General features: G+C 42.3%; 1 protein-coding gene across 1 annotated transcript in view; it reads left to right on the top strand.

Moving 5' to 3' along the window:
* mdn1 (midasin AAA ATPase 1) overlaps positions 1–15,150 on the top strand; it is a 113,002-nt gene that overhangs the window by 5,820 nt on the left and 92,032 nt on the right. Inside the window, exons 8-17 of the mRNA XM_084313776.1 lie at positions 542–645; positions 1,032–1,146; positions 1,465–1,658; positions 5,064–5,145; positions 6,115–6,210; positions 10,163–10,275; positions 10,783–10,931; positions 12,606–12,666; positions 12,772–12,983; positions 14,494–14,597. Of these exons, the coding sequence (XP_084169902.1) occupies positions 542–645; positions 1,032–1,146; positions 1,465–1,658; positions 5,064–5,145; positions 6,115–6,210; positions 10,163–10,275; positions 10,783–10,931; positions 12,606–12,666; positions 12,772–12,983; positions 14,494–14,597 (1,230 nt within the window). The remainder of the gene's footprint in view (positions 1–541; positions 646–1,031; positions 1,147–1,464; positions 1,659–5,063; positions 5,146–6,114; positions 6,211–10,162; positions 10,276–10,782; positions 10,932–12,605; positions 12,667–12,771; positions 12,984–14,493; positions 14,598–15,150) is intronic.

Raw genomic sequence — 15,150 nt, 5'->3', positions numbered from 1 at the left:
TTAGTATGAACGACCAGCCAAGCTGGTAGCAACGCCGAGAGCTGGGCTCGAACCCAGCGTCTCCTGCGTTGGTGACTAGTGCAATCTCCGCTACGCCACCTGACCGCCTCATGCCTGTAATAATATTTAAAGGAACACGCCAACATTATGGGAAATTAGCTTACAGTCTTCTCCAGAGTCAGACAAGAAGATGGATACCAATTTCCTCTCTGTGTGTTCAGTATAAAGCTATCCACCTGCAAGCTAGCCTAGCTCAGCACAAATTAATGGAAGTGGATACGGATGAGCTAGCCAAGCTTAAAACTCCGGGAGAGGTGTTTTTGGCCAACAGCTAGGCTAGCTGATCCGTATCCGCTTTCATTCATTTGTGCTAAGCTAGGCTAGCTTGCTCCTGGATAGCTTTCTACTGAACGCACAGAGAGGAAATTTGTATCTATCTGACTCTAGAGAAGACGGTAAGTACATTTCCCATAATGTTGTCATTTTCCTTTTTAAAATAGCTGCATCAAAGTATTTCAGAGAGATTGTTTTTCTTTTGCAGATATCTGTCCTCCTACCTTTGATGGAGAATAAGAAGTTGATGATTCCAGGACGTGAGGACTGCATCGATGTTGCTCCAGGGTTTCAGTTCTTTGCAACCAGAAGGTAAGAATATTACATCTTCACTAATTTCATTATTAGTTGACTGATAACAGGTGATTTAATCAAGGAATCGCTGACATTTTATATTTTACAAATGGATGCCATCATGCAGAAGGATGCTTTTCAATCCAGTGCTTTTTAAAGACCTTTTGCACATTTGTGAATATTATTGTGATACCAGATATATGCTTATTATTCTCCTGGAAATAGCCTATGTCTAATTGAAATAAGTTCAAATTCACCAAAAGAATATAAATAGTTTCTGAATATGTACTTGTCTATTATGCACAATATGTACAGTAAAACTGATGGCAATACTGGTGGATACAATGCTGGTGTATGGCTTCCACAATTCTACATAGAAAATAATTGTGCATATGCATTTGTAGGATGTACTACAGTGGTGGCGGCTGGTACAGACCACAGAGCACTCACGCAGCTCTCCTGGACAAGTATTGGACAAAGTTGCAAATGGGCAACATGACCCGAGAAGAGCTGAAAAAGGTGATCATGTGATACGACTCAAATTCTAATCAGTAAACCTTTTCTTGTTTGACATTTAGTATATTAACCCCATCTGGGTTTGAGGCGCTTGTTGCTTTTCTTTTCAACCATTTAGCTGTTGACACATTTCCCCCTCAGGGACAATATGTTCCTATTATTCATGTTCTTATTGGTGTTTTATAGGTATTCTTAATCATGTTCTTATTAGTGTTTTTATAGGCAGTCTTATTCATGTTCTTATTAGTGTTTTTATAGGCAGTCTTATTCACGTTCCTATTAGTGTTCTCGTCGTAGTCTCATTCGTGTTCTCGTCCTCAGGTGGTGGTGAGCCGATATCCCAACCTGACCGTAGTGGCGGACCGTCTCCTTGACATCTACTGCCAGCTGACTGGGGAGAAGCACCAGGACCAGAGCTCTGGAGCGCCGGGCAGCACCAGCAGCATGCAGACCCCTGAGGCCCGCAAGCCTGAGGACAAGACTGCGTCCCTGGAGGGGAGAGGACTGTCCCTGAGGTAACGCACGGCTGTGTTTAACTTCATGGGATTCTCTTTTTTTATTAGTATTATTTGTCAGGGACAATGCAAAATAAAACATTGTAGCAAGTTAGAATAGCAAGATGCAGATGCATTGCATATAGGATTTCTAGCCAAGGCTAATGTGCAACCCCTGTACCTGGTTAGGCTTTTCTACTTAAAAGTAGTCATTACATATCATTACCAAAAGTACATGATTTAAAATTAGCACATAATTAATAGTGACATTCTTTACATGATCATACGATAATTACAACAATCACAACATATGTTTTGAATTCATTATCTTTTGTCCTTGTTGTAGGCAGGCTTGCTTAGGTTCCTCGTTATTGGAAAATGTTATATTTGTCCGTATAAGATAAGATATTCCTTTATTGATCCCCTTGGGGAAATGCAGGCATCGTAGCAGCATGGGGGAGGGGGGAGGGGAGGTGCAGGTAGTAGAAGACGTGGTACAGGTCATAGAATTATAGTACAGTGGAGAAGTACAAATGTAAATAGTATAAAAAGGCAGTGTAAACAATATAACAATATAATTAACTCTGGACATGTGCAGCCCTCCATAGCCTGCCCCCCCCCCTACCTGACTGATCTCCTTCTTCCCTACTTTCCCACCCGTTCTCTCCGGTCCTCCTCCACTGCCTCCCCCACTGTCCCAACATCAAAACTCAAAAACTTTGCTATCAGCTTGGCTGGCCTCTCACACTGATACAATTGGCTGTATCAGGGGGTGGGAAAGCTGAAGGGTGGGTCCTGGGCGTTGTGGACAGCGACCCCTACAGTTCGGTCGGGGCGCCTGCTCAGCGAGGGTTGGAACTGAGGAGAGATAGTGTGGCCTCCCACACGCTACACTCTCCCCGGTGAGAACCTGCGCGGCCAGGTTGGCCTGCCCCAGGCTGCACATGCGTCGGAGGAAAGCATGTGACAGTCTCCGGTCTCCCGGACCAACAGTAGGGGAAAGTACGCAACAACCAGGAAGGGTGGGATGGGAGAAAAAATCGGGAAAAAGGAGGGGAAGAAAGATATAAAAAAAAAAAAAAAAAAAAAAAAAAAAGCTTCGGTGATCGGGCCTTCTCTCGCACTGCACCCCGACTCTGGAACTCCCTCCCTCAGTCCATCAGAGACTCCCCTACACTCTCCACCTTCAAATCTCGCCTCAAAACCCACCTGTTCTCCCTAGTCTTCAACCCCCCCCCCACCCATAACCCCCCCCCCCCCCCCTCCAACCCGATTGATGTCTGTTCCTGTCGCTCTGTCTTTTTGTGTTATCTCATGCTGCTTTCCCCTGTTTCCCCCATGGTCTCATGTTCCTTTTTTGTTTCTTTGTTTTTACTATGTTCCTATAACTACTGTCAGCGACTTCGGGTCATTGAGAAGCGCTATATAAATCAAATTAATTATTATTATTATTATATGGGCAACAAGGTGCAAGATGAGGGTATGCCCTCTGTTATATTTGCCCTACAATAAATATAGTTAGAATATATAATCTTAATAATCTAATAATCTAAATCTAATCTAATATATAATAAAAAAAATTGGGACCCCCTACTTCCAATTCTCAGCAACTCTATCCCATTCTCAGAAACGGTACCCCATCCTTTACAACAGAGTTTGTGATAAAGAGTTTGAACTTACGGCCCACAGACGGGGTCAGGGGGTGCATGTGTCCCCTCGGTGGAACCACCACATCAGTCAGCCGCCCAGCCCCCAGGACCGCTAATTAGCTTTCCACTGGGCGCTGCTGCGTTTCGATCGCTCCATCGACTGGACTGTCCTCTGGACGAGGCTTGAACCACTGACCCTTTAGCGTCGCTCCCTAGATATCAACCTTCGATATCAAGTTGACGCTCCCTGGCGTTTGGAGAGCCACTGCGTACCGTGACATATCTGCTCCGCAACGTCATGGATGATCTCTCATCTACCTTGACTTGAGAGAGAAGTCCACAGAGGTCATCTGATGCTGGACGAAGGTTTCAATTGTAAAATCAATGTGTTGGTATTTTTCCATGGGGCTCTCTGTGTGCCACTTCTAGAGTGTATATGTAATTCACGGATCAATACAATTAACTTGCATATACAATGCCTTTACATTGGAGTTTACAACTTGGCCCACAATGCTTGTATCTAGGTCAATACGGTTTATGGTGCTGCGTGGGCTATATGGAAATTGCTAAATATTTATTCACATTTATGTGAGTTAATGGATTGGATGGGGACTTTCCGTTGCACATTACCCTATTTCCATCACTGACGTCGTCTAATGTACACATCAAAACAGCATCAGTAGAGCCCCTGTGCACAAGTTTCACCCTAATTGTCCTCTAGGGACACATCTCATCTGCTTTCGGTTCAATAGTAGGGGTGTAACAATACACACCTTCCGATTCTATACAAATTAAAATGTTGAGGTCACACTAAAAATGTATTCAGACACTACAGTTCTCAAATTTGACACAGCCTTGTTTGGCTCAGAAGAATAAAACCTCTTATTTCAAAGTTGTAAACAATGACACTGAGCCTTTTAAACATCATGTTAATAGCAGTAACCGTACCATACCGCCAGTTATACTGCGGCCCTCTTGGCATCTCGTATCTTCGTTCCCAAACACCAACCCTGAGTGCTCTCCTGCGACTAAAGAATTATTGATATGGTTTTCAGTGTTTCCCACAGGATTTGGGGACTATGGGGGGTGAACCTCCTACCTTCTAGGGGGAACTTTTTTTTTGTTGGTACATTTTAAAGTTAAATGCATCAATCTGGTGCACTTTGAGAGCAAAATAAAGAGGCTAGATATATGATGAACTTTGTGCTCAAAACACAAAATCGACTAGACTAGTGGTTCCCAAACCTCTCCTCGAGACACCCCAGCCGTTCCATGTATTTGTTAAATTCCACCACCAGCACACCTGATTCAACTTAACTAGCCCTTTATTAGTTGAATCAAGGTGTGCTGGTGGTGGAATTGAACAAATACATGGAACGGCTGGGGTGTCTCGAGGAGAGGTTTGGGAACCACTAGAGCATACATTTGAGCCATCGAAGAAATTAAGCAAAAGTGGTTACCTGTGTTGAACTGATTTATTTTTTAGAAAATAAAAAAATATAGTGGATTACTATTACGACTACTACCACTGCCAATACTACTGATACATCCCTATTGGCAAACATTATATTTTAAAAAAACAGTACATAAAAAAAAGAAAAGAAAAAATTGGTTCATTATACAACTGTGGCGGGCCGCCACAGTCTAGGTAATTAATGGGAAACCCTGGTTTTAAATTGCAATACACATGTAATTTATAAAAATGTTGGTTCTGTATTGAGATTGTTTTACACCCCTGTGTCTGTTTCTCTGAGATGAAATATGTCTTCTTCACCAGGGACCTGCTGAAATGGTGTGAGAGGATCAGCAGCAGCTTCGACAGCCACTCCTCCGCCACGGCACAACACGTCTTCCTAGAGGTACGTCATACCAACCACTTACCAATATACCCATTGTTTACACACACCTGCAACTGTCACCCAGCCTTTTAACTGTCATTTGACGGTTCTGCTTCATGTATTACAATATTACATACCATGTGATTTTATTTGGTTGTTTGTTTGATGTGTGTTTTAATTATTTCCCTTACCTATATGATGTATGTGTCATCTGTCTCTTTTCTATTTTATTTTATTTTATTTTATTTATATAGCAGAAAAAAGGCATATAAAATCATAACAATAAGACCAGTGAGGATAACAATCAATTAAAACATGTACAACTTGATTGACAAAGGTTGGAGATCAAGGTGAGGGGAGAATATCAAGCTTTAAGGACTGTTGGAGTTCATCCCATGAGCTAGGGGTATCATAGCTAAATGCAGATTTACCTTGTTCCGAGAAACCTCTGGGGATCTTAATGACCAGCCAGTCACTAGAACGGGTTCCATATGTACTCCAATAAGGAGGTAGCTTACCAATAAGGGCCTTGTCTAGCACAGTCTCTGGAGCGTAACAGTAAGAAGCATTTTGTATAAAAGTTTTCTGTACTGTATGACAACTATTAAAGAAACTTGAAACTTAAAAATGTACAAATAACAGTTTGTTGCGCCTCTCCATCAGCAAGGACCAACCAACCATCTCATAAAGGACACAGTGATGAGTGTCGTATCTATCATTAGTGAGCGCATATCTGAGGGCAGAGTGATAGACGGAGTCCAAGGATTTAAGGGTTGAGGCATGCTTATAAATTACATCACTATAGTCCAGGACTGATAAGAAAACTGCTTCAACAACTCTCTTCCTACTAATCAAAGGAAAGCTGGTTCTGTTTCTGTATAGGAAGCCATGTTAGAGACTGTTACTAGACAAAAGAAAACTGCCTTTATTCAATGAAATATCAAACTGATTATTAGCTCTTTATAAATGTGTGTTTCTCCTCCTCACCAGGCCGTTGACTGCTTCACGGCTATGCTGTCCCGACCGGAGAGTCGACTGCGTATGGCCGAGGCCATCGGGAGCAAGCTGAACATCTCCAGAGAGAAGGTATGTCAGCAGTATAGAGAGACCACCATGTTGTTCTATTCATGAAACCATGAGCATGTTTTCAAGTTTCAAGTTCAGGTTTCTTTTATTGGTCATATATATGTTAACACAAGGTCAACACAAGGTCAACGGTACAAAGGACAGGTCAGCTAGGCAGTAGGAGCACTAGACTCATATACAGGTTGAATAAGGTGAGATAAAAAGGTAATAAACATGGAATAACATAGGTAAGAGATAACACTATACATACTGTATGACACTTTGGATTTGTGTGTAAAAGTGACAAGTGTAAACGACACTATTGCATGAAAATAGTATGGATATTATTGATATTTTGACCCCGATATCGATAACTTTCTGCTCCTCAGGGTCGATGCCGATACCGATAACCGATATATTGTATTATAATATTTATTTTTTATGTATATTCCTGTAGTGTTGACCTAACCAGATTTATCATGACATGAGCGTTACTACTATGAACAAAACAAAGCCAAGAGAACAGTTTTGAGTTGGCCCCTCAAATAAAGTGACTATATTTATTTTTCCAAATAAATATAATTTGAGTCAATCACAAAATTCACAATCCGTCAATGTCATTAACAATGTGTTTCCCTGAACAATGATTGAACTAAAAACCAACAGGTATTGTGCTTTGTCAGTAGGGATGGGTACCGTTCACATTTGAAACCGATACGGTACCGGTACCTGTGAATCGATACCGGTACCCAACGGTACCTTTTTTCTGTACTTTAGTCTCTAAAAATGTAATCTACCTACCTCAGTTGTAAAAAAGAAAAAAATCCAAACTTCAAATAACCACATTTTCGACCGTTTTCGGCTTGCCATTGCCCCGACTGCTTTGTTGTTGAATCAAGTCAAATCCTAAGTAAGCATATATTGTGCGTGTGAACGTTGACATGAAAAGAAAAAAGTAAAAAAAAAAATTTTTAAAGGATAAAAAGAAAATAAAAAGCTATTTTTATTTTTATCTGAGCTATCAATAATTTTATCGGGATGACGTCATAATTGCTGATATCGGCCCGATAATTATCGTGCATCCCTACGGGATATGGGAGAATGGAATGAGATGAATATGACACTATATACATACAGTTGGGACCATACATATTTGGCACAATATTTGGCCTTTTTAAGGGACCAAAGGTAATTGGCCAAAAGTAAAGACCATTGTCTGCTCAGCTGTTCCATGGTGTGTTATGTTGTGTTATTCTCCCTTAAAAAGGTGGAGGCACATATACATTATTCTTTTTTTTTATCCACTTTTTCTCCCCATTTTAAAATCTTTCTCCCATCCCAATTTCGTGTTTCCAATTCTTCCCTCCCCTGTCTTGAACGTTGCTAGACTATGCCTCCCACTGGTCGGCTGTAGTGAGGATGGAAGCCTTGCATCACGTGTCCCCTCTGGTACACGAGGAGGCAGCCTGTCGCATCTTTTCACCGCAGCAGCTCGAACTCTCAGTGGCAAGGAGTAACGCGTGGGAGGCTCACGCTGCCCCCGATACTTCCTGTTTCCGCCGCACCGGCGTCACCCAACCGACCTGTAGGAGTCGCTGTCCACAACGTCCAATCCCCACCCACCGGCTTTCCCACCCTCTAACACTGCCAATTGTGTTAGTATGACGGCCGGCCAAGGCGGTAGCAACGCAGAGAGCTGGGCTCGATACCAGCATATCCTGCGTTAGTGGCGAGCGCCTTGCCCACTGCGCCACACATATAAATTGTTGTAATCCCTACACTGTTCACCTGATTTGGATGTAAATACCCTCAAATTAAAGCTGAAAGTCTGCGCTTAAAGCACATTAACGCAATGGCTGCCAACAACGAGTATACTCGTTATAGTCCGGCAATCGAATAACGCCAACAACGAGTATACTCGTTATTGGATCTTTATTTCTTTTATTCGCTATTTCCATTCATAATTCATCCTGGTATGCTGTGGTACTGTGTGCCAATGTATCTGAGATCACAACGGTCCGATACCGCCGCCTGGTGGTATGCGGCCGATGTTGCACTCCCTTTGTGTCTCTGTGTGTGGGGCTGTGCGTCATTGAAAGTCATCCGGGCGGAGTTATCTTGTAACGTGGATGAAGATATACACCCGATCGCATTGAATCGCCTTAGGGACGCCAGAATCATTATGCTTTTGGGGTGTATGACATGGGCCAAATGGACATACGATCTAGCAGATGGCAATCAAATAATTGGAATATTCTTTTTTGAGTCTCATCGGCCACAGGTAAGAGCAATTTAACGTCAATTCCAGCTTGGTTGTCCATTGTTTTCATAGCCAACGCCCCGATCAGCGTATGCTGTTGTACTAACAAATGCCGTTATTGACAATCAATTAATCATAAACGACCCCCCCCCCCCCCTTTCATGCATGCATGATGGAACATAATATACCGATCATATGCATTTTAATTTTTAATTGTAGCATGTATAGGGACGAAATGCCAATGGATTAAGTATAATATGCGTCGTGGCCTAGGGCTGGGCGATATGGAAAGAAATCATATCGCGATAACGATATGATAATTTTATTTTATTTCTCGATATCGATAATTATCGAATTGTTATAAGTATAAAAAAAACATTTTTTTTTTTTTTTTTTTTAACAACAGATGTATGTTTATTTTGCAACAATTCTTTTTTCATTGCCGCCATCTTTAGTGTTACATCCCCTCACACTCCAGTTCTCAGGCTGCAGCTGGTTTAAAAGCTAAAGTAAACCGGCTTCTCTGCTGGCTGTGGCTCCAGAGGAGTTGAACAGTTCTGGCTCTGCTAGTTTATTTTCGATCTTTTGGCGCTTTTTTGGTGCACTGTGACTCGTGACTGGAGTCTAGTTCTGCTAGCACACATAGCCTACTGTGTACAGACGGTTTCAAAATGTATTTTAAATTAGAAAGCAAACAAAATAAATGGACAAGAGAAAAAGAAATCTGAATTTGGTCAGTATTGTCATTTGGACAAGCAAAGCCATTACTTTAAGTTGCAGGCAAGAAAGACAAGTCTGTCCACTGTCTCTGTTGCAGGTAAAAAAAAAAAACTATTTTTCGATTTTTTTTTAATTTCGATATTCGATATCGATTATTAAAATATATCGCGATATTTATCGTTATCGTTATATCGCCCAGCCCTATCGTGGCCTATAACTAGCCTTCCAGGAATTACCCCAGACCACTCTAAAACTATACTTCTATTCACCACGGTATAAAACGACAATGTATGGATGGAAAAAATATAATTTTTTCACATCTTGAACGATAGATACTCGATGTCAAATGGGCCATAGTATTGCATATATAGCTATAATATTTAAATAGTTATAGCCCTGCAAACAAGGTGAGTGACTCCCACCATTTACAGCGCTGGCGCTAGCTGCTACAGGATGAGGCTAATGCGTGGCAGAAAAAGAGTTAAAGCACTTGTCTTGAAACACTTGATTGTTTCATTTAAAATCCATTGTGGTGGTGTACAGATCCAAAATGGTGTTGATGTCCAAATATGTATGGACCTGACTGTATACGACAGTGAGGACCTGACTGTATACGACAGTGAGGACCTGACTGTATACGACAGTGAGGACCTGACTGTATACGACAGTGAGGACCTGACTGTATACGACAGTGAGGACCTGACTGTATACGACAGTGAGGACCTGACTGTATACGACAGTGAGGATCTGACTGTATACGACAGTGAGGATTTGTGTGTAAAGTGGAGTGACAAGCGTGTACAACAGTATTGCACATTGGGTGTGTAGCGGTGAATAGTTCAATATGGAATATGATTGTCATTTCGTTTTTTTGTTGTATTATTATTATTATAATCTTCTTTTCCCTATTGATGATTGATTTTACAGCCCTAGTATATTCTCTCCAGCTAAATACAGAGTATCATTGTAGACGATGTGCTGTTTTGTCTCCAGGCCCAGCACTTCTGTCAGATGTACCAGCCCGGCATCTCGGTCACCGAGCTGGAGGCCTCCGTGGGCAGAGTGACTCTGGAGCGGAAGCAGAACGAAGCGGTGCGGCTGCGCGTGTAAGTCTGCCCAGCCGACCCCCGGCTTTAACCCCACAGTTTACTCTGTGTACATACAGCAGCCAATCACCATGCCCACATTTGTACCCCGCTTGACAGACGGCCAGCCGATAGACCCCTTGCTGGGAAATTGAGTTGCTACTGAATTGATTCTTTACTATGTTTATGGTGAACCACCATCAAAGGTCCGCACAAACACCACAATACTGTACAACACATTGATTCGACCTTGACTGAAGAATTGTATTGAACCCTGTGTTTCTGTTAAAGGGGCACTTCACTGAAAAACATTGCTGATAAAATTTTGCACATGATCTCACGTACATCATCGGGGACATTGAATCCTTGTGTTGTGTTAATTACATACAGCTCAATGAAATTATGTCTTAAAGGGACCGCTACCATGTCACTTCACTGAGCTGTAATCAACACAACACAAGGTTTCAATGTCCCCAGTCACATGGCATGCTGCACATTAACTTCATCCGTATCCCTCCTCCTCATTAGCGAACACCAGACATTTGCCGCCACGCGTCCTTCTGCGGTACTCCTGGAGCAGCTGGCGGTGTGCGTGACCAAGGGGGAGCCCGTCTTGTTGGTCGGGGAGACGGGCACTGGCAAGACGTCCACGGTGCAGTACCTGGCTGGACTTACAGGTGAGATATTACCCAATAATCCATAGTATCCCGTCTAGGGATGTTCCGATCCGATCACGTGATTTTCAGAAGATCGGGATCGGGAAAACAAAATCGAGAGTCAACATTTATAAAAAAAATAAAAGAAAAAATTATTTTATTCAACAAACATGACCATGTTCACGTCTTAAACTCATACTGAGGCCTTAGTTTTGGTTTTAAATTACATATCATCATCATTAATTTATTTATTGTCGCACAGAACAGAAGAATTTGCCAAAACAAACGGCTGCTTTCACTTTCTTTTTAGCGCCATAACGTAGTGCTGTCGTCAGATCAGAGAGTGAGAACCTCGTGTCTGAGTCAAGATGGATAAGCTAACAGACAGATCAAATAGTAAAGGGAGAGCTTTTGAAAAGTTCCCAATGCGTCTGGGAAAGCTGCATTTTGGAAGCATTTTGACCGCAGGGCTCGAGGAGAGGGGAACAGCGCTGAAGCCATCAACAGTGGATGCAATTATTTTCAAATAATTTTCCAAATGAATAGCGGACCGGAGTGGTTCATTTGTTGTTTGTTCTTTGATTTAGCCAGTTGGCGAAAGTTTTTGTTTGTTCTTGGATTTAGCCGGTTGGCGAAGTTTTGTTAACGTTGTTCAACGCAAGAGGTTTTTGTTGTTGACGTGACGTTCATCAACAGCGGAGTGGTGAGTCCTGATTTACAAAAATTCATTGGCTTCTGCCTGCTGGTTTATGAGTGTTTTCGGTATGCTTTTGTGTCATGATGACATTCATGTTTTAGTCTGTGTCTGCAGTGTGGGGGCATTTAATTGTTGCTGTTCAGCTGTTGTTAACCGCGGAGCTATGTCGTTATTCGCTTTGTGAGGATTATCGTCAGCGTTTCAGACCAAAATGGAGCAAATCATTACGTAAGTCGAACACTGTGAATGTATACTAATGTGCAAACGGGCTCAGGGTGAATGTAATGTGAGCTGCCACGCTCGAGGCGGGGCTATTGAGCCAACAGAGGGGCTTGTCTCGCTTCGCCAGTTTCTGACAAAAATGCGTCAAATTGGTTACTAATGTGAAAGATCGGTATCGGCAGATACTCAAAATCACGTGATCGGGATCGGATCGGGAGCAAGAAAATGCGATCGGGACATCCCTAATCCCGTTACATCATGGAGGATCAAGAAAAGAGGGTGAGGCTTGAGATAGTGTCAATTACTACTGAAGCTTCGAAGCCCAAAATAATGATAAATCGGGACAACCCTAGAGAATACTATGAATAACCATTAATACTCTCTGTACCTTCCAGGACATTGGCTGAATAGCCATTAATACCCTCTGTACCTTCCAGGACATTGGCTGAATAACCATTAATACTCTCTGTACCTTCCAGGACATTGGCTGAATAACCATTAATACTCTCTGTACCTTCCAGGACATTGGCTGAATAGCCATTAATACCCTCTGTACCTTCCAGGACATTGGCTGAATAACCATTAATACTCTCTGTACCTTCCAGGACATTGGCTGAATAACCATTAATACTCTCTGTACCTTCCAGGACATTGGCTGAATAGCCATTAATACCCTCTGTACCTTCCAGGACATTGTCTGAATAGCCATTAATACCCTCTGTACCTTCCAGGACATAGGACGCTGAATAGCCATTAATACCCTCTGTACCTTCCAGGACACAGGCTGCGGGTGGTGAACATGAACCAACAGAGCGACACTGCTGACCTGCTTGGAGGGTAAGAGACACACGACCGCAGACGACTTGTCTCACACCGCCACCACATCACCCTTTAGGGTAAACAAAACAAAAACAAAAAACACCACCCTCCCGTTGTGTGCAGGTACAAACCAGTGGACCACAAGCTGATCCTGCTGCCGCTGCGTGAGGCCTTCGAGGACCTGTTCTCCCAGACCTACTCCAGGAAGCAGAACCTCACCTTCCTGGGCCACGTGCAGACCTGCTTCAGAGGGAAGCGCTGGCAGGACCTGCTCAAACTCATGGACCACGTGTGCAAGTCTGCCCTCACCAAGGAGCTGCAGGAGAAGTCCAACGGTAGCGAACGCTTGATTTGATTTGTCTTGAGAGGTGCCACCTGTATGGTTTTAAACGTTGAAACGAGGACCACGTTGACTCGACCGAACGATTCGATCTCACAACGATTAGATTCGATTACGATTCTTCAGGCAACGATTCAATGCATCATGAAATATCTTCATTTGACCACGATTCGATTCGATACATTTTCTATCAGTTAATTCCCCAATAAATGTTGAATACACAAATGTGGCTGGGGGAACTGATTCACTCAGGATGAATGGACTATAGGCCAATAAAAACAATACACAAAATCTTTTTTTTTTAATTTTTAATTTAGATTCTATTTTTTTTTTCTATTTTTTTTATTATTGCAAAACAAAAATTATTAAAAGTCAGTACTCAACACATAATGCATAATGAAACTTTCAGTCAAGGTGGTTAAAATTACATGCAAGTACAGAAACAAGATAAAACAAAAATAGTCCATAATAACATTTTAACCGTATACAGTGTATATCCAGCGAAATTACAATTATATAAATGTTAGTATAGAATATACCCCTAATACCTATTTTCTAAAACCCTACACACATATGCTCCAGCTCGAACCCCCCCCTCCCGGACCCCCCCTTGGATAGTACCTCCATTATCCCTCACTCCTAACCAGACACTACCATTATAAGCTAGCTTTTATTCTCTCCACCACTTCTACCCACATTGACATTTTGGATTCATTGAGACCCAGAATTCTTGCTGTAGATATTTCTTGATATATCACATCGAGATATGTAAGAAACCAAACTTTCCGGCACATTTTTTCCGGTTGAAACCAGCGTGATGCGATCAGCTTTTTAGCCACTGTGATACCCGATAAAACCAATCTCTTTAGCTGTGGATTCACTGCAAACTCAAAAACATCATTCAATAGTAATACCGAGGGGTGTACAGGTATATTCCAAGATACGAGTTTTGATAACTGTTGGGACACATCTTTCCAGAATGCCTTAACTGGTGAGCAGTCCCAATACATGTGCATAAATGTTCCTTCGTCCCCATTTGTACATTGGGAGCATTTGGAGTCTTGTTTAAGCCCCATTCTGCACAGTCTTATAGGAGTCAAGTATGTCCTGTGAATATTAATTCCTTAATTTAGATTCTAATAGATTCTAACATTTTCAAATCGATGCAGTTGAATCGCCACATTAGGATCGATGCATCGTTACACCCCTACCTCTCTCGGTTGCCGTTGTGATTGTAGGATCAAGAAAAGCGGGCAGAGTTTGAGATGGTCCATTGCGTAAAATAAGCACATACCCGGTAGTTTAATGATGATAATGAGTCTAATTGGTCCTCATTCCTGATGGCACCTTTTAGGATTTTACTCTTACAGGAATTAGAATATTGGCTTAGCTACTATCTTAAAAACACATTTGTCTCCGGTATATGCTTTAGAAGTTCAACCTGTGTGTGTGTGTGTGTGTGTGTGTGTGTGTGTGTGTGTGTGTGTGTGTGTGTGTGTGTACAGCTGCCTTGCTGCAGGAGCAGTGGGAAGCACTGGCTTTGAGACTGAGTCAGACCCAGCAGCAGGTCAGAGCATGTGAGACGGCCATGGTCTTCGCCTTTGTGGAGGTAATGATCCCTTCTCCACGTGTGAACATACACACACACATTTTAAATACTTAATTTGAATAATAGTCCTGTATATAAATATAAAAAACACAACCTTCTTACTCTCCTATACTACCATGCACTCCTCCTACTATACTAATATGTCTTATGTCTATGCACTCAACACTGCAGCACCCAAGTTTCCGCACTGTTTGATGAACATCATTGTTACTCAGCTGAAAGAGTTGTACCCTTCCTGCTGACTTGTCGTACAGGACGTAAGTCGCTTTGGATAAAAGTGTCGGCTAAATCACCAAATGTAAATGTAAATAGCTCAATGGGTAGAGTACTAGGTGGTCTGAGCGTTGGCACAAACACTGCCAGTGTTAGGGGGTTTGATTCCTCCTGGGGCCATCCATAATGAAATAATTTATTCAGTCAGTTCATTGTAAAGTACCGGTACTACACACACACACACACACACACACATACATACAGTGTGCACACACACACACACACACGCCGCCCTCCCTCCTGATGACTGCTTGATTGTAATCCTCCACCTGTACCTCCA

Source organism: Notolepis coatsorum (genome assembly GCF_963971535.1).
Source record: "Notolepis coatsorum genome assembly, chromosome: 5".
Classification (NCBI taxonomy): domain Eukaryota; kingdom Metazoa; phylum Chordata; class Actinopteri; order Aulopiformes; family Paralepididae; genus Notolepis; species Notolepis coatsorum.
The sequence above is the reverse complement of the archived record's forward strand: the minus strand, read 5'-3'. Positions and strand labels throughout refer to the sequence as shown.